The 26,961-nt window shown below is 39.5% G+C and overlaps 1 protein-coding gene across 2 annotated transcripts in view; it reads right to left on the minus strand.

Annotated features, from left to right (window-relative positions):
• megf11 (multiple EGF-like-domains 11) overlaps positions 1-22,325 on the minus strand; it is a 60,221-nt gene extending 37,896 nt beyond the window's left edge. For both annotated transcript variants that reach the window (XM_085357479.1, XM_085357478.1), the window contains exons 1-5: positions 22,225-22,325; positions 20,886-20,987; positions 20,405-20,505; positions 16,165-16,257; positions 15,984-16,004 (exon numbers count right to left, since the gene is read on the minus strand). In XM_085357479.1, the coding sequence (XP_085213605.1) occupies positions 15,984-16,004; positions 16,165-16,257; positions 20,405-20,505; positions 20,886-20,987; positions 22,225-22,325 (418 nt within the window). The remainder of the gene's footprint in view (positions 1-15,983; positions 16,005-16,164; positions 16,258-20,404; positions 20,506-20,885; positions 20,988-22,224) is intronic.
• Positions 22,326-26,961: the final 4,636 nt, after the last annotated feature.

Here is a 26,961-nt window from a genome sequence, read left to right on the forward strand (position 1 = left end):
GGTGCAGACGGTTGCTTTCTCCTTTGCCCACTCAAACTGTAAAAGCCACATTATTGCTACTGGAATATTTGGCAGGCAGCCTGACTTCACTCCCCACTGCCTGAGTCACTCACTGTCACATAACTATTATTAACACACACTGTTGACACTTGAGGAATAACTTAACTAAAGACATTAGAAGGGAAAACGCTCTGGCGCCTGAGAGCCTTTTACTCCACGCTTACTTTTGAGCAGAGCTTGTAGCAAAGCAAAGCAGCGTGACTCATTGTCTTGATGAGTCGCCTGCATTGCCTCATGAGCAGAATGCACCTCTGAGTTTCATATTGTCTGGATCGCACTTTGTTCCACTAGCTTTGTTCTTTTTTTCCCCTTCTTTCCTTGACAGATCTGAATTTTCAAATTATACTCATGGTCAGAATTAATGCAGACAAGCCACCACTTACAAATGGCATAAAGAGACAGACTTTCTTTAGACAGTTTAAATGTTAAAATTATATATTTAAAAAAAAAAAAAAGAACAATGAAACAATTGTTCCTACAATTTAGCTGACACGAGAATATGTAATACTCTGCTCTTCAATCAATATGAGCTATTTGCAAAAGGAGTTATTCAAAAAAAAAAGCCACGCTCAACTATTCATCACAGCTCCCTGACTCATTGATGCAGACTAACTGAGTGAGAAGCAGACAGGGCTGGGACAGGGTCTACAGGGAAAGTGATGATTGTTGTGTAAAGTGGTAAATTTGCACTGAGTGATAAATGTCTCTGAGCTTTGTTAAACCTGGGGCTGTAAAAGCAGCCAATACGCTACAAGACAGGTCCTACTGGCACCTCCGTGCTCTGCTGACACCCATTATGCTGTTATTTATTAGTCCCCAGAAAACCCAGGCACGACAAGTAAAAAGTTTAGATACATCCATGAGAGCTTGACAAATGAACTTCTAAATATACAGAGGGAACTGCCAATAGTTATGGGCGCCGTTTTGCTGAACTGGAATAACAGCATGCTGCGGCTTCTGCTGTTGGGCGTGTCTTTTGTCCTGCCCTAATTCATCTTAGCTGAGACCCTGTGTGCTCGCATCTCCCTTGGGGGAAAAGCAGCACATAATCAAGCTAACAACACAAGGTCTATGAGCAGAGTTTGCTGCTCAAACATTTCACTATAATGCACCATACACTTCCTCCTGATACCACCTTGCAGCTGGAGAAGAACTAACAAGACCTGACTGTTGCCTACTTGGAGCCACAAAACTAATGAGTGAATAGCTTAATTCTTTTAGGACTATGCATTACTGATTAAAAAGTCTGGCCTTGTTCTTTATCTTGAGGAGGATCTGATCATTTGTCTGAGTTCTACTCTATAGGATGCTAACATGGATCAATAGAAGTACTGCAGCCAGCTCCCCTGCAGCACAGCTGTAACTAGGTTAACAGGGCCAGTGGCTGACTGAAACCGACAAGGCCAGGTCATCTCACGTGTTATTCCAAACGAGCACTTAAAAGTAACGTTACTAAAAAGAGTGCCCCTCAGTTTCTAATAAAGCTGCCCATGTTGAGCAGTAATGCAAGCGCCCTGTGAGAGATGCTCTGCCTCATTGCAGTAAACCAGTCACTTGTTCAACACAACCTGACATGGCTCATGAAAGCCTCTGGATCAGCAAATTGTTACACAGCCCACTGCTCCTTCCAATTAATAATTTACCCTTCACCCTGTCCTGCAGAAAACAAACCCTTTGCTGTCTTGCCACAGGACAACAACAAAAAAAAAAAGCAATCAGAGCAAAGGCGGGCATTTATCTACAGTGCACAACAATACACAGTGACCCGGGTATAAATAAAGCCACGACTGTAGCACTTCAAAGACATAACACACAGCAGTAAATCAGTCACCTGGAATGGCATGGTCCCTCCAAAAAACAATGTCAACCTGACAATACCAACTGTTACCAGACTTAATTTGCACATATTGATTTCCTATTTTCAATTATTAATTCTAATTAGGATGAAGTAGAATCTGCCATAGGGCAACGGCAGTCGATGTGAAGGGGTGCGCAATCAAGAGAGTGGAGACTGATGTATATTCATATAATGCCAATACAGCCACCCCTACCATTGTACCTATATATTTCCCACGTGAAGTTACTACTTTCTAAACCAGATTTACAGTTATTTTCCAGATTAAGCCTGTACACATAAAACTACAGGAAGATGAAAGCATTTACTTAATGCGCCTATAATTAGGATCCAGTAGTTTCATACAGTGGCAGGATTCTGCATTTACCCTAAAATTTGTGTAATTTAAGTTCAATAAAAATATAGCTCAGTCTTTGCTTGTAATAGAATATCGGAGTTACTAACTCACCCCCACTGCAAATTGGTAACTTTGTTTGCACAAAAGAAACATTAGTAATCCACTAAAGAGAACACCTTAAAAGGATCTTCCAAACCGCTAACCTTCAAAAGTCAAAAAACCTGCTTGGTGGAAAAACTTGGTTTACCACGTTGTTGCTGTGTGGCTCTGTCAACCAGTCATGCTGCAGTTTACATCCACGTCTGTCGAGACTCATGTGTAGAGGAGACCTTGAAGACATTTAACACGTGGGCACCAAATAGTAGTGTTAACAATTCAATATCTGACCAAATGTGAAATATCACAACCTTCCATTCAGTTCTCTGCTATAGCAGGCTCAAGCAACAAAACATATTACCTCCGGCTACTTCAGCAGTCAGCATGAAATCATTTTAAAGAAAAAATCTCAAGATAAGACAACGTTTGACTACATGGCACTCCTTCTTGTTGTTGCCTCTGGTGTAATTGGCTATATTGGTAAAATCATATTATGTTTTGTTATCTTTTCAACCATATGGTGCACTTTCACTGCAGCTCTGCACTCATTTTAAAACACATGGCTTCAGTGTAAGGGGTTGTTGTGTGCCTGGTATCACAATTAGAGATTTGTGACTGGCTTTATTTGCATAAGTAGTCTTAATAAATTGAGTCCTAAAGAGGAAAAGCTGCAGCTGTTGAATTTATGTGCATGGCACTAATTAGTTGAAGTCCTGTGTTTACGGTATGAGTTCTGTGGGTTTTATGTGGATTAACAGATTATCACCTTCTGTAGATATCAGTGTATAGAGTCTGCTTTGTTATTACTGTGCATATAGAAGCTCAGAGGAGGCACGGCCAATCACAGGTGGATTTAGCAATCGGAGGTGCACGCTTGAAAGAGATTCTTTTTTTTTTTGCAAGGTTGTTTTAAAATCTACATGACATGAATTATCTATGTCTACACCAGACTGCTCTACTGAAAATAGCAGGTTATAAAAGCAGGTTCTGTTTTTTGCATTGTCAAACAAAAAATTAGCACAAGCACAGCATATCATAATATATAAACAACACAGCATCCTGCAGGCTGCTGCTCTAATGGCAATCCCCTTGGAGCCCCACTACACTGTATATTCAATATCACACACCAGAAAAGCTTTAATTGCACAGTGTATCTGCATTTTTATGTATCATTATATGCCAGTGGGACTGGTATATAACAATATTTTTTAAGTAAATACGTACTTTTATTTCATTATCATTTTAGATTTTAAAGATTTTCTTTAAAGTTACCCTTAAGTAGATACAATGAAATTGCCGGTATTACTTTTGTAAACTAGCACACAGACATTAACAAAAAAAAGCAATTTAAGAAAAAATAAAGCTTAAGAAAAAAAACACATTTTGGTTTTACCTTTCAAGGTTATAATAATGATTGTTTTAATTATTGATTAATCTGCTCATTTCTCTGCATTACTAATCTGCCACTGCTCAGGCCAGAAAAAACATGAACCACACATATCCATCACAGCTTCTCAAGAACGTAACCATCAAACTGCTTGTTTTGCATGACCTCTTCCTTATAACTCACTACAATCATGACAGGGTTACTTTAGGCAACAATTATGTAGTTATTCTAATATCAAGATTGTTGACAGTTATTTATCAGCAGCAATCAATGACTATGTCCAGTATCAATCTGAGATGGTATCAAGTGGTTCATTCATAAACTAATGTACTACTTAAGCATACTTGGTGGATAAAAAATACATAAAAGATGAAAGAAAAAATATCTTACTTTTGCTATTTTTTGAAAAATGACAGCAGCGGTTGTGTTTTTATCTCTTAAAAACACCAAAGAATAAGAGAGTAACATTAGTAACATTGGTTACTTAAAGCCACTGAAAAATTCGCTTTAAGACTTAACAAAACCTGCAATCTTAAACATAAATAACCAAAAACTGCAATAGAAATTGAGTTTAATCTTCCTCATCTGGACAGTGAGCACAACTTTAGATCTGATTTGATTGACGGCAAGTTGACAGCATAAGGGAAACCTCAGACTTCCGTCTCACTACACACGGGTTAAAAAATGCTCAGTAGATCCCGACTCATAGAGGGTGCTTACAGGATAGACCTTATGGAGCTGAATCTCCTAATACTGGGTATTTAGTTCATCTTGCATGTTTTTAATAAAAGGGGTTAAGATAATATTTATGGGTAATATGAGTCACTTTTTATAGATCAACTGAGCTGCAGCTGAGCGTTTCCTAGCAGCAGACACCTCAGGGCAACCAATAATGAAGCACCTGCAGATGGCATAGGCAGCTTTTAATATGCACATTTAAGTTTGCTTTTTTTAAAGCGTATACACAGGAGCGTACTTGATTTGCTGAAGTGTTTTGAAAACAGGTCTCATTATTGGAGAGTATCCTGACAAAGTGATTGGGGAAATCTCAGCTGACCAATCAGCACTAGCAGAATATTATATTCCGTGTATGCAAAATAAAAAATATTAGTAAAGTTTAATTTTAATCCTGATATAAAATTAAAACTACATTAGTAAAAGCTGAAATCAAAATGTAACAGTTTGGTCTAGACATGGGAGTATATTTATTTTATAGTCCAGCCCCATTCATTCAAATTCACTACGGACCGTCTTAAGAGTGCCCTCTAGCCAAATAGTATCCGGTGTCACTTAAGTAAAGAAAGGAACAGACTCTGTTTTTTTCAACTAACTCCACTGAACCTTAAATTAAAATGTAGAGGGGGGAAAAAGCATTGTGTTAAATTGGAAAGATTTGAAGACAGCCAGCCTACTGACAAAATAATTTTTCTGCAGTTTTATTGTCTCGTTCACATTGTTGTGAAGTAAAAACAAGAAACATTAAATACTTGGAAGTCCTGCTAATACTTTTTATTTAGACACGTATATGACTTTGTGGTGCTGTGTGGAAAGGAACCCAGAAATGAATATTGTGCAGAAAACTTGAGAAACTGGAACCATGCAGTTTGAGCAGATTAAAGCTAAACTGGAAATAAAATAAAAATGCAACGAGTTTCATCCTGAGCTGAGAAAACAGGTGTTAAGCCTTGACAGCATTAGCATCTAGGTTTACATGTATCCAAGCTAATACTGTCAAGAAAACACCAGGCATAAAAAATGTTTAAAAAAAAAAGTCAAAGTGTGAATGTCCATCTGTCAATCTGATTATTGAATTCCCTAAAGCTTGAGACACGCGGCAATAACAGCACCGGAACTCATCGACTAACACAGAGAGGTGCGTAAATGCAAATTTTCTGTTGTCTCTGCATTTTTAACCACTCCTCGCCACACAGTGTGAGCAAACAAAACTTGCTAGTTGTTCTCTCAAAGCCGTGATTTTATGTGTCTCGGGTGTCACGGCATATGAATATCCCCCCACCGCCCCACTCCACTGTAAACACTTAATATGATTCATCTTAAAGGCGGTCAATCAGTGCGCCTATCCACCTACCAAATGAATCCCAACAATACAGAAACACGTTCGCACATTGAAACACAAGGATAATTGCTTTTTAATGATCTCACATTATGCAAATACTCATCATGTAGCCATCAATCTTGGAGGGAGTTTCTACCTGCCTGACCACCAGTTAATCCGACACACTGACGTATATTATATGAGGAAAGTTATGAGGCAAAGACTTTTATGTACAACTTTGTCAATTTTTTTTAATTGAATGAAATAAATAGCCAAGAGAGAAACCCAGAAAAGTGTTTGTTTTTTTTCATTGCTATTCATCTAAAATGGGCAAAATGTGGCGCAGTCATGCATTTAAAACTATATTAGCACTGCATCTTGGGAAATATTTGAATATGCGGAAAACAGGAGGTTGAAAAACCAGAGCAGTGCATTATGCTCAATGAGGTAAAAAGAGTAGCGGCACAGGGTAGATGGATACCTGAAATATGAAAGGACAGAAACAGGAAAACATCTTGAGCCTTTGATTAACACAGAAAAACTGTAGATTAAGAGTTTTTCCTTTCTATTTCCCTCCCCTATTTCTCTCCAGGATAATATGGGCCCTTTGGAGATTTGTCAGGGAAAAAAAAGGAAAATCCAGAATTTCAACTCAAATGAACTGCTGGCTCTGAAAGCAGCGTTGTTATCCCAGTCTCTGAAACTTGCTGGCCCATGAATTATTCTCCCCGATTCTCAAAGTCAAAGTGAAGAGAAAAGTATACAACAGCAACTTAGGGAGTACTGTGTGCGAGTGGCAGAGAGAGAGAGAGCAGGAGAGAAATACTGTAGTACATTAAAGAAGCAGCAAAGAAATGAATTAAGCCATCTGGGAAGAGCAGGGTCAGCATGGGGCATAAAACCACCCGCATGACATTTATTATAAGAGAAGAAACATAGTTTAAAAATATCTAAAACTAGACAGATTTGCTCATCGGTCAGGTTTTGATTAAAAGTTTTAAGGAATAAACAAATGACACAAGAGAAGGGAAAAAATCTGCCCAAAAGCTTTAAGAGTCAGCAGAAGGAACAGTGATATTGATCCATGGACCTTAACCCTCTTTTTGTTCTGTGGCAGAGGGCGAATTTGTCATTCATACTACAGTATGCCTGTGCCTGAAATGGAAGTGAGTCCCAGAATTATAATACAAGGGAATGTTTAAAGTGTGAAATCACATGGTGTCAAGTTTCTTTGCTAATCTAATTTCTCAGGAGGGACTCATCACTTTGAGGATACGGGTGCCTGAACCAGTAAGTCAGCATTTTCTGTCTTTTATCCATCTAAACTCAATTGAAAGGTCTTAATGAAGTGCGCAGTACAGGACATGATGGACTCCTATAGGTAGGTGTGTTTTTTTTTTCTAAACATTGTACTGGTTGGTGATGTGTGCTCACCCAATCAGGGCAAAAAGACAATTTTAGTGGCACTGACGACTAATTTTAGATGAGCGTCTGCAGAACACAGATTGGATCATCATAAATACATCCTTGTGTGGGGTAACGATTACATTTCCTCTAAAATTTCCTTTGATCCTTATCATCCAGATGCCCTTTTGTCAGTGGTTAAATCCCAAGCTACATCTCTTTGTTCCAGTTAGTATGCCCTAGCTATGTGATAGCATATCTTTGCGTTTTGTCTGTTTCCTTTTTTCTTTGTGGCAACAGCCATCAATTTAATTGAATTTCTTGGCTTTTAATGTCTGCATTACTCTAATCAGAGAAGAGTAGAGTTGTTTATCTCGACCTTGGTAGAATTAGCAGAGGGTATTTGTGGAGATGTAGAATTAGCAGAGGGTATTTGTGGAGATGTTAATGCACAAACAATTCTGCAAGATTGTAACCTCAGCTTTTATTGATCAACTAGTCCAAGGTGCTTATAGACTTTCCTGACACTGCCATGCACTCAGGAACTGTCTCACACACACACACGCACAAAAAAAAAAATTCTTGCGACAAGCTGCAGTAAACTCGCACCAAATATAAACAATAGTTTTATTCTTTTGTCAGCCTTGTTTGCGGGTGGATAATTTTAAGATGCTACCACTGGCTAATTCATCAATCACAGACAGTAGAAAGATAGGGCTTGTACCAAAGTAGGGTCCAGGGAAATTTGCTATCTCACACAAACAACATGCAATATAACCTTCTGAGAGGGTAGCACGGCTGCAGGCGAGGCAGAACACAGCGGAATGCAAAATACAACCCCAAATACCCTAGGGCCCGGAGGCAAATTTGATTAAAAGTTTGTTTTTCTTCACTCTCAACAAACGGAGGAGCTCGTCGATGCGGCACTGACAGTTAATTGGACTTGGCAGGGCCACGAGTTCATTCGTCAGCATTGTGTGGGGCTGGCCTAGGAGGAGCAGGACAATCGATGTCCCTCAGGACGGCCTGTAATCACTGCAACACTCCAATGAAGTCCAGGGTTAAACATCAGGAGATTGCAGGTGCACCAAAGCATCTGAGAAAGACTACTAATATGTTCCCTCTCCCAAAGCAAGGCAAGGACACAGCAACGCAGCACCCAAAGGACTGTGGCGATCCTCAAGCTATTATTCTTATCATAATGATCATGAGTCCAAGGTCCTGAGAGGTGATTGGGGCATCTATTACTAATACTTTGCTAATAAAATGTGATATCTGTATATGCGGTACAAGGCAGAAGATATATGTGAATGTGTGTGGATATGATAATTTACCCTTTATTTGTGCTTTCAACTTAATAACACTGAAGTATATATGTTTATAAACCCCATTAAATCTTGTGAAATTTAGCATATGTACTAAGAATAACTATCTGGGTACTGGGACTGACACAAGAGCTCAGTCTGAGGCGTCACAAAATGAAGCATGGGATATTAAAGCAGAAAGCACATTTCTACTACACAGATGGGAAAGATGAACACAAATAAATCATGGCAAAAAAAAAAAAAATTCATTCCATGATTCTAGCTGCTTTATTGGGTAAATACGGAGAATTCTCAGCTTACTAACACAAAAACATAAGCAATCATACTAACAATAATCATACTTGAGCTACATTCACAACAGCTGACAGGCATATTCAAACAATAATACGACATCATGACTTTTAGAAGTCAAATCATCATGGCTGATGATACTACTACATACTTACTGGGGGGCAAATGACTACAAACATTTTTTTAAGACCATGAGGAGTCTGGCCTTCTCAGGTTTTTGAAGCCACTGGTCAGAATAGAAAAATAATGACACCGATGGATGGGAGGAGTTTTGTCAATTCTGTAGAGACCTAACAACACAGATCCACAGTGCATTTTGACACCATGTGCAACTGTATCCAATACTCAAATGACTGAAACAAACAACGCATTAGGCCAGAAAAATAAGGGTGACTTATAGGCTGTAACATGATCCTAAAGCTGCTTTGTTCTGCATTAGTATTCAGGAGATATCTTATCTCTCTAAACTGTTATCATAGCATTTCAGCTATTTTAGACACACTGACCTTCTCTTAAGGACAGGAGATAAGGCTTTTTAATGTCCTTATTAAATCAAGCCATCTATACAGGCTCTCAGAGCTGGGTGGTGTGTTCCAGGAGTCCTTAACTCTCTCTCTCTCTTTCTCTCTTACTGACTAATGACAAGCATGAGGGTGATAATGACCCTCGGAACTTCATGTTATACCATCCTAACCATCACCATGCACCATGAGTATGACATCCACCTGCTTTTTATATGTGAAATACTAAGAATTCATACATGCATCTCTCTCTCTCCTCTCATATATATATAAAATCACAGTATGCAGCAGACATATGGATGTACAACACATCAAACCTTGAAGCAGATGGGTTACAGCAACTGGGTGCCACTCCTGTCAGCTAGAAAAAAACAATTAAGTTGCCTAATCTGGTAAATGTCCTTTATCAATGTCTCATTCAGATGTTAGGGAGAGAATTTGGTGTAAACAACATGACATTATGGATCCATCCTGCCTTGTTTTAAAACTTCAGGCTGGTTATAATGGTGTGGGGAATATGTTCCTGGCACGCTTTGGGTCTCTTAGTACCAACTGAGTATTATTTAAACATCACAGCCAGCCTGAGTATTGTTGCTGTATTTTTTCCGACCATATCCATTCCGTTATGACCACAGTGTACCCATCTTTAGATGGCTGCTTCCAGCCTGCTGATGCGCAATGTCACAAATTTCAGATTATCTGAACAATGTTGAGTTCACTGTTCTCAATTGGCCTCCACACTCATCAGATCTAGACAGATAAGATAAATAGATTCTATCTATCACACGCATACATACAAAGATACATACCTAACCCCCACCACACACACACACACACACACACCTACACACACACACATACACACACACGTCAGGCATTCTCCCAAAAGTAATGGAGCAGTGAGCTCTTGGGGAATAATAAATCCTGCTTAATGGGATGGTACAAAAAAATCTTCAGAGGCTGGCAAAGTCAATCTGCATGCTTGGCCAATGAGGCTTGTATGTACAGAAAGTATAAGAGACATGTAAGTGTGTGTGTGTGTGTGTGTGTGTGTGTGTGTGTGTGTGTGTGTGTGTGTGTGTGTGTGTGTGTGTGTGTGTGTAAAAGATTATGATTATTGTACTCAGTGAGAACATTTTTCAGTAATGAATATTTAATTCATTTTGGATGTGTGCACGTGTGTGTGTGTGTGTGTGTGTGCTTGTCAGGTTGTAGCCAAGAATGCTGTCAGCTGTGGTGTGTGCGCCACATTTCATTTGATGGACTCAATATCAGTCAGTTGAAGTCTCTGCACAGTGATTTACACTACACATAAGTCACACGAGTCAGTGTGAGGCATGCAGGGAAAGATCTGAGAGGCGTGCTGTCTGAAGCACGTCCTGAAACATCTCTTTCAGAGCCCGAGCAGCGGCATCCACATGGTTTAATCTTTTCTGTTTAACAGTCACCACTGGGTTTTAAAATTGCACACAACCAACTCGAATTACTAAAGTTAGCATGCAAAGTCCTTCTTAAGTTCTAAATAGCAAGTAATGGACTATTAGTGAAATAAAAAGTTTAACAATTTGTGCTCACTATTTCAACTGTCCAAGACTATAGTTATATATTAAGTTGTTAGAGTTTTGCTTTTGAATGCAAGGCACTACAAATTTTTCCTAACTGCACCCAAATAGTAAACAGAATGACAAGATATATATATCAAAGTTAAGATCATGTGGACCTTTATTGTTAACTGCACAAATTAAATAGGAAGTCGCCCACATTACCTGTTCCACAAAAAATTTCACAATGCCCCCAAGTGGCAGTGTGAAGCTACAACATGTATATGCAGGCCTACAAAGCTGTGTGTGGAACATATATACATAGAGACTACCAGCACGCTACCATGTCGGGACCTTAAGCACAGCTTTTGCATACTTGGCAGTACACAAAATGGCTCCACCATCCACAGGGAACCTGGAGTCATTCACAAAAACAAACCTCTGCGAGCACAGTAGGCCTCAACTGCACTGATGCAAGCACACACTTGCACAGCGGCACGAGGCTCTATAGATCGGTCCGTCTTCTGTCCCCTTGAGAAAAACTGTTGCCTGGGCGCTTTGATCTATCAAAATGAATGAGGCAGTTGGCATCGACTGAAATAAGCAGCAAGGAACCCACTTCAGAATGATAGAGTTAGAATATTTATAGTTCTCCAAAAATGCCTCTTTACATGCTTGTATAATGAGGAATTCAATCGATGTGGACGTCTTTTTAAAAACACGATTCACTTTTTTTGCTTGCTGTTGTTGACGTGCAGCCGTCATCTCAAAGAAAAGTGACTTGTTGAAACACACATGCTCACAAACAAACGTTCAACACTCTGTCTCTAAGATTAATGAAGGGAGAAGTTTCGGGAGCAAAGTAAGGTGACATTTGGAGTGATGTGTCAAGTGAGAGTGAATCTCTGTGTGCTATGCCGATGTTCAATGTAATTCAGTCCCTTGGTCTTTGACAGCAATGCATATCAATGTCCTGCTGCTGTGGGATTGGAGAGAAACCATCTGGCTTAGATGCTCTTCTGAGAATAATGTGTAAATACTGTCGACGTGTGCCAGAGGGAGTCCTCGTGAGAGTGTTTTTCAAGTCAAAATGAAGTCTAACAGCTTCTGGTCTGTTGGTCTTGGTCGGGCTACTCTTTCGTTTTACATCTACAGTTGTTGGGGCAAAACAAGCTAACTGTCATGGTCCTGGGTCGTTGACCCAGCGTTTTGTGTTTTGTGATTATTTCCCTCTGTTCTAGTTATTCTGTGTCCTCCCCCCTTGTGTCCGGTTCGGGTTCTAGATTTCCTGTTTTGTTCTGAAAGTCTGTGTCTGTTGTCATTGTGTTCAGCTTGTGTCCTCCAGTCATCATGTGTATTCAGATCAGCTGTTCTTCCCTCCTGTGTGCGATTACCCGATTACCGTGTGTGTGTGTGTGTGTGTGTATATATAGTGGGTGTCGGTCTGTGTTCGTTGTCGGCTCGTCTGTGTTTCTTGGTATCCTGGTCCTTGGTCTGCGTCTCTCTGCTCCGCTCTCCGTTTTGTAAGATTTCAGGTTTGCTCTTTAGTTTCTCCCAGTTTAGGTTTGTCATTACTCATGCTTCATTGCCTGTTTTTGCCACTGCCACCGTGTAAATAAACTTCACTCGTATCATCAGTTTGCTGCATTTTGGGTCCTCCTTTTCCTCCACACCACACGGCTCACTCCGCCAGCTGTGACACTAACAAAGCTAAAAGCACAAATCATTTAATTCTGTTTGAGCCACATTACTGTGATTGCAATCCCAAATTCCTAAATCCAATAAAAACAAATCATTGATTTAAATCCATAAAAATGGACAGTTTTAGTGGTCAATTAGCATTTGTAACATCTGATCTGGTGCAGCATAGCATAAAAAAAGCCATTCATCAGCCACATTTATCAATTAACCATGTGTATAGCACACACAGCAATAGCTGCTTTGCCATCTGAATACATGAGGGAGGAATATGTTACCTCATGGGCCACGGCTGACCAAACACATTAGATTTGGCTGTTAAGTGTGATAGATTTCTTTTTAGAATGCAAGGGAAGCTTTGCGGTTAACAAACCTGAACTACTTCTTGGACTTTCCAGATACTTATATCGGTGGCATTGATTCTTAGAATCTCTGCACAAGTGGGCGTACATTTTCCACCACGATAGGGGAAAGAAATCTCCAAGAAGGCTGAGGAAAGAAACATTAAAAGCTTCATATGCACATTTCTTCTCCCCGAGCACCAGGAACATATCATTATCTGACTGAATCACATGAAATCAATGATAGTGCTTCATTGCACCTAATATTTTACAAGCGATGGCAGTCACGGGTAAATATACCTTACGACATCTATCTTGATCATTCTTTTTATTTGAAAGCTGTTATTACTGTAGCAAACAGTGACCCGGTGTGACAGACTCATCAAGAGGGATTAAATCACAAGAGCTGAAAAATACACGGAAATAAAGGAGGGGAGAAAAAAAAAAGGACCAGGTCATTTCTCTGCAACTTCACGAAGAGTCTACTGCTAAACCCAAGAAACTCATAAGAGTCTCTAAAAAACTTTATATAGATTTTATTCAATAAACTGATAATACTCTACAAAGATTTGATTTCCCGTTTTATCTCATACTGTGTGCTTCTTTTTTTACGCTAACATCTAGTATATTTGCTGCAAACTACAACCAATAACAGCAGTAGCATACATCAGAAATCTAAAATGACTAAAGACATACTGTTCGGTCCCATGAGCAGAGCTCCATCTATCTGAATTGCCATTGCAAAAATAAATAAATAAATAAATCTGCTGCTGTCCCTGCTTTATTGAACCTAATATTTTTTGTCCATTTTTTTTATTTACATGGTGGAATTCCTATTGTGAACATTGTTATTTCTCCAAGACAAACCCTACTGACAAAACAAAGTATACACAGTGGTACAGAGAGGACAAATAGATGCATTTCAATATGAAAAGAAGAGAAAGCAAAAGAACAGACAAAACAAGCACAACATTGGGGGGAAAAACGGACAAAAGCAAACATTAACAGGTACAGGGCACTCTTTCAATGCCCTAAACTGTTAAATTAAAAAATAAACAACTGATTCATGACAAGTGATTAGGAGAACATTTTCAAGACCACGTTCCACAAACACAATGTGCAGGCATTAGAGCAATCACACTAACCAACAGCGGCAATTAATCATTCATCACTCTGGGAAAACAAAGCCTCCCCTCAAAATACTCAAAATCCACACATGACAGAAAGCAAGCATCACTCATTTGCTTTTTCTGTTTTATGTGTGGTCCACATCTACCAGTGTGTCCTTGAGATGAGTCTGAGACACCCCGGGACTCGAGGCAGGTCACAGGGCAGGTCTGGTCTCAGTGGGAATATAGCTTCAGGCCGAGAAAAAGGATGAAATGTTTTCTGGCTACAGCAGGTGGACAACAGCAGGCGAAAACAAAAAAACAAACCAAAAAAAACCAAAAGAAACCAGGCTAGATCTCTCTTCAGCCTTCACCACCACTCCCAGCACAATTTACTGACTTTCTCCCACCTTATCGCCTTCCCTTTTCTGGCAACAAACAGTGCAACTCTTTATTTCCACCACCTGACCCATATACAAAACTGTTTCCTGGTGGGTGCTGTTCCAGAAACAAAGTCCAAGCCTTTGATCCAGCTCCAGATCATTGGCTGAAAGGCTGTCACTTCAGCTTTAGACCGCACAGCATCCCACGGCAGCTCTTCATCTCCAAGCCTGGACGGCACACTTTTTCTTTTTTTTATTTTAATCACATTCACAAATCCTTTGTCATATGATGAGCTCATTTTGCCTTCTCACCAGCTATGGAATTGGCTTTTATGTGAACACAAACACCTCAAGTCAAACATAATAGTGGTAAAATAAACAGCAAATAAAGCATGACATTGATTGTGTTGGAGCTGATTTGGTGTTAATGTGTGTATTTCAGCCCACTTGTGCCATAATATGAAGCCTGCATCCATTTGCATAAAGACTTTTACCTAACCGCCTCATCTGTCTGTGCTGAGCGAATGCAGAATTTACAGTGAAAGACAAAAAAAAAACCATGCTGCACCATTTACACGAAGGAAAAAGAGGGCAGATTTAATTTAAAAATTGGCACACATTCCTTATTTCGACAGATGAAAGCTCGTAAATGAAAAAACCTGGAATCATGCCTGGTATGGAAATCTAAAGTTATGAATAATGCCTCTGTCTCAATCATCAAGTCTGTTTTAACAAGGTGGATTAGCCAAGCGCCTGCAGGCTCAAACGCACACACGGCTGCACTCCTAACCAACTAAGAGTGGGACAAGAGTCCCCGAGGGCCCTGAACCTCACACATCCTCCCTGTTGGACCCTCACCAGTCTGTAGGAGTGAGCAGCAGCAGCAGCAAACAGCTCAGGCTTGTCATTTATGCCCATGAATCCACCTCCGATAGGCCACTGCTGCTGCGCAGGCAGCTGATTTACACACAGTTGCTAATCAGCGAATGGCTCTCCTGCTAATGAAAACTCATAGATCTATACAATAGCACTACTGATTTGATTTTATCTGCCATAACTCATTCCTAAATATGCAACGGTTAAATGCAACTGGGAGTGGAGAGTTGAAGTTAAGAATTAGAGGTCAGAAATGTTGATGCAGGAAATGGTGATATGTTGCCATGGCTATTGCTATATTTGCCCTAAGTATAAAAGGCCTTCTGTATCTACATTTCTCTGCTGGCATACATTTCACAAAGGAGAAAATAGACTCTTCCCTCCTGCCTGGCCTCAGTGACACTCCAGCATTTAGTTGATTGCAGGATGAATATGTCTAACTCCACCCTCCCATCCAGCTCTGGGTGCTGAGGAAACCCCAGTAAATAGAAGACCAATACAATGGCTTGTTTCAGCTTGGCACTGATTCATCATCGCACTGAACAAGCCACGGGCATCAGTCTAATCATGATTAAGACCATAACAGAGAGTTTGGTAGACACGGGGGGAGGGGGGGGGAATGCAACCATCCATCCATCCGCTATATTCATCAGGCAAATCACTTCCACTTCCAGCAAATGAAAATGAATTCATTGTAACTTACCTGTTCCATTGGCTGTGCTTGCTAAGAAGAGAGGATACAAAGCTGAGCAGCTTTGAGGTAGATGGGCATTGTGGCAAAACACACTGAGAGCAAAGTCTTATGGACTAACTGGCTGTGAAGCCATTTAGAAATAAATGGGTCTAAATGGTTAACTGGAAAATTAAAAGAAAAGTGCCCTCACCACTGGAGCAGTCCAGTCCTCCCCATCCGGGCTCGCACTGGCATGTATCGGGAGACACGCAGCGACCGTGGACACACTCCTCTGTGCACAGAGCTAAAATAGACAAAGACATTTCCTCATCAGCACAGTTTATAATTGCATTGGAACACACACACACACACACACACACACACACACACACACACACACACAGAGTGTAAACCGTCATTAAAGCACAAATAAACAGCATAATGAAAAGCACCAAGATAACAGCTGAAAGAAAATGGCCCATAAAACTGGCCCATAAAACTGAACACTCAATATCTCCTGGCGCTCATATTTAACATCCATCTCAGCTACTTGACAATAGGCTAAACAATTCGTTAGCAGCCAAAGTCCTTGGTCAACACTTGGTTTATCATGTAGCTTTACTTTCCACAATGACTCGCTATCGGCAGGTCGAGGCATGACGGAACAAGCTGTAAATCCTCCCTAATTTGATCAGCCAGTGCTTTGTCATATAGTGATGCTTTAATGTAGCAGGTCCAGGCACTGCAGTGTTTACTAAGTATGCAGTTTTCTTGATCATTCATATTGAACAACACAGCGCCCAATTGATTGGGCTGGCATTAGTATTCTTGCAAGTGTGTTCACAAGAGTTGGATTTTTTTTTTCTTTGAGCTGGAAAATAAAGTGACCCATGTGGATTTATTTTTTCCACAGTGTTTCAAAGTAAGAAGGAAAAGGATGACAAAAATAGGTACTTAGCATTAATAACTATATGGCAGCCAAGGTCATCTGGCCAACAGGGTTAAGACAGACAGGCTCTTATCTGAGGAAGGAAACACGACGAGAGAGAAACTCCGCCTGATGGGAATCAGCAGTCCTCTAACATGGCCTGTGGAGGGATAATACGCAATCCAAGGGCGGCAGAGCAGACAGTCCATGCCCTTAACTGATCAGAGCTCATCCAACACTCCAAGTTCTGCTTCCTTTGTTCCTTATTTTTTTGTGATGTGGTCAAAAGTGAAAAAGGGACAGGGGATAGCATCTAGCAGTTTTTTTTCTTAACAATATAAGTCCTGTGTTCAACACTATGGCACCCATGCTGCAGGCACAGAGGTCAGGAGGAGCTGGCTGCAGGCCTGAACAGTGCCGCTATAGATTATCACTCAGTCAGGCTTCGATTAAGCTCCACCACCAACTCAAAAGATGCAGCAGGAAAGGAGAAATAGGAGTGAACGCCAGACAGCAACAAGCTGGCGCTAATCGCAGAAATGCTCCCACGGCAAAAATGGTAAACCAGAGATTGAAAGATAATTCAGGGCAGATTTTCTGAACATCACTCTGGCAGAGAACTGTCTAATTACAGTAAGCCAGCAAAAAGAAAAGGGGGAAGAGCTTCAACATTTGTGCTGACGAAGGTAGTGAGATCGACTACCTGTAATCAATGGGCCCACAGTATGCAGAGTATTCAAAGAGAAGAGGAGACGAATTCAATGTCACCACGATGAGTTGATTTCGTTTAGTTTCAATCAGCAAATTCTGATCAGCGAGAACAGGGAAATGCAAATGTGTCACATCCTTTAGAAAAAAAAAGAAATATGGAAATGAAGTTTTGAATATGGGAGAAAGGATAAAGCGCACCCTTCTCCTGAGATCTGAACCGGTGTACTGAAGGGATGGCATAATAAAGTAGGAGGTAGGTCTTTCATTTTAATTGAAATTCATGAATCACTCTGCCTAACTCATGTCTAAGGAATCTGTTGGAAAATTGAGTCTTTCATCTAGATAAAAGGCTAATCTAACTCATTATGCAGAGGTGTTATCAGGACGGGGAACAATGGAGCTAATTGGTGATTGTCATGCAGTGTTAATAAATTTAATATTTTTACCCAGGAAAACTGCAATCTTTTAAAATGTTGGATATTATAAATCTTTACTGTCCCTTCCTGTTGTGGAAAGCTTTCCTGCAGTAACCAAAAGGAAAAAAAGGGTCTACCAGTGCCATTTTTTTGCCAGTGTTTATGATTCTTGTAGTCGTAGTGCTTTGTAGTGGAAAACGCTTGAAACGAGGTGATGCAGCTGATGGTTGAATCATTCTAAGACAGATGCCAGCAGAACCTATCAAACAACTTCCTGCATAACTTCTTTTCCGGGCCTCTGTCTAGCACAGAGACGATTTATTTTAAAACTGTCTTTGAAACATTAAAAAAATGCAACAAAGCCAAAAATGAAAAAGAAATCACAGGCACACGATCCCTTTCTGGAGCCAAATCTCATCATCTTACTGATGGTGAAAGCTCAAATGTGAAACTTATCAAAACCCGACTAATTCTGCAGCGAAGGTCTTTTTTAAAATGGACAGGCAAGAGTCACGCAGGAGTCATCTGGCCTAAATGTTTTGCGAAAAGAGAGACTCAGAGCCCCGCAGAGCCTGTCAGCCTCAGAAGATATTACGAGCTGTTGTCATTAGTGAGCTCATCTTGCTTCCTTTGCACAACTGTAATAATCATGCTTATTAGGTGGGAAATGAGTTCCTCACATCCTCTACATAGACTAGTTACATATTAAGCTAATGACTTACGACAGATCAAAGGTCACAGAAATAATAAACACCTCTCATTGGAAACTTCAAGCACTAATTAGAAAAAAGCAGATCAAAGTTCAGCGTATCACAGAGCGCCTTGACAAAATGTTAAAAAAATAAAAATCACTTCTTACAGACAAAACGAAACACAACAACAAACAAAGAAAAGGCATCTTTCAAGAGTGTCGGAAGCATTAGCATTTTGTGTGTTTCTGTAATGCTTGCTCCACATCCCCAAATTCATTAACTGCCTCTCACTGGAGCTAATGTGAGTGCTGATGTGGTGCCATATGACAAAAAAAAAGAAAGGAGGCAGGATTAAAAGGCAAACCCTCTTGAAGCTTTTCTGACTCTTAATGAAACAGACTTCATGGGGAAAAGCTACACTAAACTAACAATACACAAGGGAGGGATATTTTACATTCAGTAAACAATAAAATGTCTCGAAATAGATGACTTGAGTTAATTTTGGTTCGATTTCCTCTATAATGCTCCCTTTTGTCACTGCATGCAAAACAGCTTGGGGAGTACAAATCTCTTAATCCTAGTAGTGAGAGTGCTAGGATTAAAAGAGAGCAGTCTGCAAAGCCAGCAAAAAGCAAAAACTGCCCTCTTGGCCCCTATCAACTCAATCTCCTCTATTCACCTGACACAGGCCGCAATGGCCTGATACTGTATTATACAAAAAAATAAAGCACGCTTATTGATAAAGACGAGCCAAATTCAAGAGGCGGCATCGCAGTTAGCAGATTCACCTTGTTAACACCCTGAAAAGACTATTAATGAACAAATGTCTCTGTTGTCAGTTAAATGGTTAATGAATACATTATTGATCAGTCTGCTCCTCACTTCTCCAGACTCCCATATAATCAGACGGGGTCTCACTCTTTGTTGGCTGACTTCCTGGGGAGCTGTTACCCCGAGGCTAGGAAAGCTTAGACAAGGACAAGCTCAGCTGTGGTCAAAGAGCACACGGTGGGGTTACTATATCAGAAGCTAGCTTATGTTGCAAAAGATGATGAAAACTATTATTGAAGACCAATTTTAATTAAATTCTTTTTTAAGGCAAATGAAATATTCAGTGAGGTCAGCGTAACAAATACTGTGAACAGCTTGCAAAAGTGTTCAGTTGAATGCGTGCGAGTGAAATTATACATTGAAGCTATTGAATTGACAGTGAATGACTGTTTTAAGCGCACTGTTACAACCTAATTTTCAAGGCCCTTGCTCTTTTAAGTTATTGAAGTCTGTTGTGGTTTTATGGTGGGTGCTATACATCCTTGGTCTGTAACCAGTATGCTCTCGGCTCGTTAATTTTTCTCATTGTTATACAACTTCAATTAAGCTACTCTAACAGAAAGAGCAAAGCAGGGAGCAGACCATGTTGTAAAACAGTGAGTGACCTTATTAAATCATGCTCAGTCATTTTAAATTGACTTAATCCGCATATTATACATGGTGGCACGCTAGCAAAGAAGGCAAGAGTGGACTGCTATTGAGGGATCAGACAGGAGACTTGGGCAGCAGCGGCCTGTATGGAAGTTGCGTCTTTACTTGCAAGCCACTCAGACTAAAAATCAATCCTAATATTTTATTTTCTTAAAATCTCCTGCAGATACAACCTGAAATGTCGTGAGCAAAGACTTAGGAATTAAAAAAAGGTGCACTCACGAACACACAAGTCTCCGCTTTCAAAGTAACCAGGGCAACACTGCGAGCGGCGCCTATACATGGTCCTCACTCCCCGCCGGTAAGCTGTCTTATAGCTGATCCTGAAAAAGCAGACACACAGGGACAGCTACGTGAGGTAAAGAGTGATCCTTTCTGAAGGACAGGAAACAAACAAACTCGAAACAGTAACTTAATGTTTTGTTGTTATTTGTCATTTTATCAAAGTACGCACAGAAAAATCATTCTTAAGTGGAATTTTACCCCCAAATAAAAATCCGCTTGTAGGAGGTCTCTATTTACTCATTTAGTTGATGGAGCTATCAACCTTGATGAAGCAATTAAAACATAACGTCTTCAAAACAACACAATTACAGTCACTGGCATCCTCTGGGGGTACAGTAAAGGTCGTGCTACTTATAACAAAAACAAAAAAACAAGTAAAATATAATAAGGAAACAAATTCTGAGACCTACAAACTCACCTGTGCTTTGTGCATTTAAACCAGTTGAGGATGTCTGTGCATCTAGTGTAATAGATCTGGTCGAATGGGTGAGCATAGGATTCCTGGACAGTCACCGCATAGCTGAAAGACAAATGTTTAAGGACACCAGTTGCAGAAAAAAGGACTGTACCATACTTTCTTGTACTCTGGCTTATTATTTCTACCCCTTTAAATTGTGGTAGAGATTTAAAATGTATTCTCCTCTAAATTTTAGATTCGGATGCTGTGCTCTTTACTTTTTACATTTATTTGACTCCTAGAATTTTCAGCATGGTTTCTGTTTAAGATCTTAAATGTAAACAAGCGCCTGTTAAAATCTTGAAATGCCGGTCCTATAGTCTCCAATAATTTTGGCTTTCAGTCCCTGCCACAGGCACAAAGAAAAGCAGCCATTAGTCTCGGCTTCTTGTCATCTATTAAATGTCTGAGTGTTGTAATAAGCTCTACCTAGGAGAAATTTACCCTTTGAATTTTTTACATGGTTTGACTTAAATAACAATTTTAGAAAAAAATGGTGAAAGGTGGCATTATTTAAAAAATATTAGAGGGAAGTCAAACATTTTAAATATTTGAGCAGCCAAACTTTGTTTATTTTTCTTTTTTGTGAATCATCACAAAAAAATCATTTTTTAAATCACTTAGACCTAACCCTACCCTAACCCTATTAAACTGGGTCAGGTTTTACCAGCTATAGCAATAAAATGCTAGTTATTAAGAATCAGAAAGTCACTGATCCCATTTTCAACACAGTGTCGTTTTCCTGCATAGTGAAGCTTTGACTTTAAAATAAAGGGTATGAAAACGCTAAAAAATAGTTGATATTTATGATATATGGTCTGCGGATATTGGAGGACCTAAAAGCCATAACCATACTGCCCACTTAGGGAATCCATTTCGATGCCAACAAGGTGGAACCACAAAGTACCCTCACCTTGGTCAGGTAATAATCCAGATAATATATCTTCACAGCTTTCTTTCCTCCCCTTTGCGCCACAGACAGAAATTATTCCTGCTTATTTCTCATAAGTGACACTGCCCAGCAAAGCTAATAATTATTCAGGCTCTGTGGCATTCGCGATTGATTGGGATGAGAGTACACTGATCAATCTGCCTGTGTATTTCATTTGAAGCAGCAGCACCTCCCATCTCTCCGAGCTTGGCAACTTGAGCCGCTGTGAGATCAATACTGCTGTATGGACTTTGACAATAGATCAGAACTTTGGTTAAGAGAAGATATACTGAAAAAGTTTCAGAAGTGACAACGTCACTCATACGAATCAGCGTTTTCAGACGATTAAATGCAAGGGAATGTGCTTACCTCTCCCAGTGGCTGCAGACATTGGGGTCATCTGGGTTGAGACTCAACGCACTGGTGGTGAGCGCAAGGAGCGAGGCCAGCAGAGGAACTGATGACCCCATCCTTCACTCTAAGAAGGAAACAGGGAGGAAATGTAGACAGTTGGGTGGTAGATGATAATTTCATTACATTTAAAGGAATAGTTTGACCTTTTAAAAACTGGCTTATTTTATTCCTGAGAGGTTTATCACATTAAGCTTCATTTGCTTGTTTGTATGTTAATGTGTTTTGTGTATAACAAGCTGCTTGAAGCTAATTGCCCCTAGTGGGATTAATAAACTTGTTTGTATTATATTGTGCCAGTTTGTTCGGTAAGGCTGATGTAATTGCAATTTCCAGGTTCAAATGCTTTTGATGACAAACACAAGCGTAAACTCTCCAATTGATTCATCAATACTCTGAATACTCCAGTATTGTGATTGTCTAGCAGTTATCTCAGGTGGAATAATCAAGGGTACAATATAAGCATCAAAAAATAACAGTATTTAGAGGTTGGGAATCAAAAGGTTAGCAATAGGCTGTGCAGTTGGTCTGTAGGTTTTTGGACAATGACACCAGGTTTAATGTTGAGCTCGATCACAGCTGTTCAGACCTTTCTATTTGTAAGTGTCCTCACTTTTTGGGACTCTTGTTTTATAATGGTAGACATTAGAGATGCATGAGTGGCGACACAAAGTTCCCCAAAGTAAACCATGGGGGATAACTGTGAAAAAGTTTTTATATCAAACAACCTAATCAGACACTTAAATCACCCTCACCCAGATTAACATGGACATAGCTAACAAAGGGAAAGAGCACCGAGGCAGCTGCAAGTCAGCAGCCTCGGTATTAGCAAAATGATCAAAGAAGTTATGAGGAAAATGATGGATGAAAAAAAAGAAAAAAGGGTTGGTGTCTGGTGAATTTAAACAAATTGGAAAAATATGTAAGTGCAATTTGTTTTGTTATACAAACTTGTTGCACCTGCTTTTGTTTGAGGTAAAAATATATCAGGTGAATATTCGTGTACAACAACTCACGTTGACTTAATTATTTATACCTTTTTTCAGTAGCAGAGAATTGTTTTGGAAATTGTTTAAAGAAGAGAAGATTCTGTTTCTTTCTGTAGTTTTGGGGAAAATGTAAAGTTTAATAATTTATTTTATTATGTGAATAATATTTTACACTGAAGAAAAGTCGTTTTTTTTTGTTTGTATATGCTCTCATTTGTCATTCTTAGAAAAAAAATTGCAATTGGCAAAAAGTCAGTATAAGCATGTAAAAAAATAAATAAATCAGAAATTTCAATCAAAAACGTACAACTGGTGAATCTCTACTGCATATGGATGGTTACCATGGATATGGCTATTGACTAAATATACAATATATCTGGGATACTATTGTTTTGTGGGACTTGAAGTTTGACTTAACTGGACTATTTAACTCTCAAATACACCATAGCACTTTGTCCTCTGAGGTACTTAAAAGGACACGAAACCTAAATTTTTAAATATCATTATTTTTTCAAACCCTTTAGTGGTAACTCTGCCATAGAGTAAGACTCAACTGTGCTAAGCTAAGCTGACCAGCCGTTAGCTATAGTCCCCATATAGTGGTGCATTTTCTTAGTTTATTTCCCATAAAAAACACACCAAACTATTTTATTTAAGTAGTTTTCACCTTGAAAACACTGTGTGTTCAATGGACACCTACTGTAGCAGCAACCTTTGGACCTTCTGTATAGACGTAAAGTGTCTCACTTGTGTTTTCTAGGAGGCAGCTTGCATGCCATTCAGAAACAAAAACAGGAAAAAAAAACTTTTTATTCCACACATAAGAAAATGGAATTCTGGTTATATATATTTTTTATTTATTTATTTTTTAGAAAGAGGGGCAATACATATTAATGAACATTTTAACAAATGTAAATATGCCAGATTATAGCCTTGGGCTAATTTCCATGTGCAGACCCTCTGCTTTGCATAGCTTTGTTGGTAAACTGTGACAGTCAGAAAACTATTGCTCCATGTCCTTGATGACCTTCTAAGATGCATGTGCTGGCCCACCAATCTACTACATCTGCCTAAACAGAACAGATTCACAACAGCCAGACGAATTAATGGAGTATAATATCCTAAATCACAAAATAAATTTACATAATCAAGATCAACCATTACAATTGGTGCAAATAGAAGATCATAATAAAATATTTAAATGTGGCTCAAGCAGAATATTGGGCTAAGTTATCTATGGCTCTAATATCTACAGAAATGAAACCACCCAGTGACAGAGACAGACAGGCTGTTTACCCAATCAGGATTTTTCATTAGGCAGAAGAAGAGCACATATCATCAACAAAAGTGACAATGACAGATTAGGTATAGAAGTCCAGGTATAACACGTGCATGACTAACACAGCAAATTTCAGTTTTGCACAGTAGTAATAAAATACACAAGTACGAAGTACACGGAAAATGTTACAGCGTGGCATTTTGAGCAAAAATAATGAATTGTAATAAATTCAACATGATGCGTCTTTGTACAACTCAACATGTAGTAATACATCCATGTGTGGGCTGCGTGTGCTCTGCATGTGGTTTGCCGTGTTATGGGGATGTGTTCAATACTTCAGAGTGACTGTATCCAATAACGCACAAATTCACATGTTCAGCTAATCTTCTGCATTGATAGATGCATGTAGTTCACTCACATGTGAAAGAAAATCAATCAGAGCTCCACTTCCTCTGAGCAGCAGTTCATCTGAACAGGCAGAGGTTAAAGCCATGTTCATTTCCTTAACAGGATGATTAATCAAGATACACATGTGTTATGGGCTACAGCTGCTCTCATATTCAAGCGCTGCTCTGAAACAGTCGGGTTATACGCTACTACAGGGACACTGCTTGATGAACCAGAAAGCTTTTACTGTTTCTTTGATTAGACCATCTTCCTCTGCCATTTAATCTGAATGACTGTGGACAAGCTCAATATTTTTTTTATTTATTTTTTATTGTTCTCAATCACTAGTCTGAAAGGGGGTTAAGAGGTAATAAAATTGGGATTATCCTAAATATGTGGCAAGATTAAACAAATCAATGACTATTAGTAAGCTTTAGAGTGTGGTCTGCAAGCAAATTAAGTGCCACAGTGCCCTCAAATGAGGAGACAGTGACAGATCTAATAGCCAGAGGCGTGTGGCCTAAAGCTCACCTAATCTTGCAGCCTGTGGTCTCTGGGTGTTTTCGGTGGCTGCTGAGGGGGCTCTGGAAGCAGAAAAAACACAGAAGTGCCAGTGCGCACACATACACTTGCTGGGTGAGGTGATGACAGGTCGCAGATCTGTGGGAGAGAAGAAAAATAATGAGCTTATGATGACACACAGAAGACACATGCTTCCTTGCTCGCTCTCACATGGACGCACGCACACAAACTCATAAATTTCTTATGGGATCAAGAGTCTCAACAGGCATATAGTTCAACAAAAGCTGCTCTTGAAAGGCCAGTTTACGCTGCGCAGCCTCCACATTCGAGCACACGGTTCTCATTTCCACCTACCTGGTATCCACATCCACACTAACTTACCCACAGGAATAAAAGCCTGCATTAACTCAAGAGGGGCTAATACAATGAACTCTCTTCACGTTTCAAACTCTGTGAGTGGTTTGTCCACAATGTGACAAGATCACATTAACTGTGATCATTAACAAAGCCTACACAAGGTTTATTGCAATAATTTGGAGAACATTCATGTGTTTATCATTTTTCTCATTACATGGCTTTCGCTGGGAGGTCAGAGTGTAGGTTTGAGATTTTTTCGTCCTTCATTTGCTATGAATTCTAAATTAAGATGCAAACACAGCCACAACAAAATAAAGTCTTAATAAATACTTTAACATCATTTCTTATTCATGTAAATAGTTTCCAAGGCCCGGCGATGAGAGGGAAGACTAAAGAATTACTGTAGGTCCCCTTATTACGTCTGCTGAACATTAAGTCAGACTATGCTAGTCTGAAGCAATTTTAAATCTGCAGCACAATTATACAGCCGGTCAACAAATACAAAACAATGCACTCCCACTGTTATTACAACAAGCATCAAGAGAATGCTTGATTTGATTGGGTTAAAATTATCACCGTAATTATTAGGTTTGTGGGGAAAAATAATCAATACAGCATAGTATTGCAATATTTTGTCTATGGATATTATGTTGATACAGAGACACCAAATATTGATATTTTATTAAATAAATTAAAATACTGTGGGAATGTTAAGAACAAGCCGGCTTGAGTAAGCTTTCATTAAATTAGCTGGGTGCACTTAGCTTGACAAAGCTATGCCTATATTCAGAGCAAGCTAATGGGTCAGTCACACAAGTAAAAAATAGGATGGAAATCTTGCATCTACAATAAAAGGAACAAAAAAGAAAACTCCGTGGCTACTTTGTGATTGTTTTGAATTTTTTCACCAAACTGTTGATGGTGTTGCACACTATTGATCACAAGGTCGGCTAAGAGGAGGCAAACTTTCTCCAAACAGTCACAGTCTCACTTGGGATGACTGCAGTCACACTCAGAGACGTTGTTGAAGGTTTGCAAATAATCACTAATCTCTAATTTAAAAAAGGTGACAGATAGCCAACATGTTGCCATCAGTTTGAATGAGTCTTTGTCAATGAGCCAACTGGAGGGGACTCGGCTGTAGGGACTGGTTGTAGTCCG

This window comes from Diplotaxodon limnothrissa, linkage group LG7, assembly GCF_057381915.1.
Source record: "Diplotaxodon limnothrissa isolate DT_005_m linkage group LG7, D_limnothrissa_male_GT1.1, whole genome shotgun sequence".
In the NCBI taxonomy this organism is placed as follows: Eukaryota; Metazoa; Chordata; class Actinopteri; order Cichliformes; family Cichlidae; genus Diplotaxodon; species Diplotaxodon limnothrissa.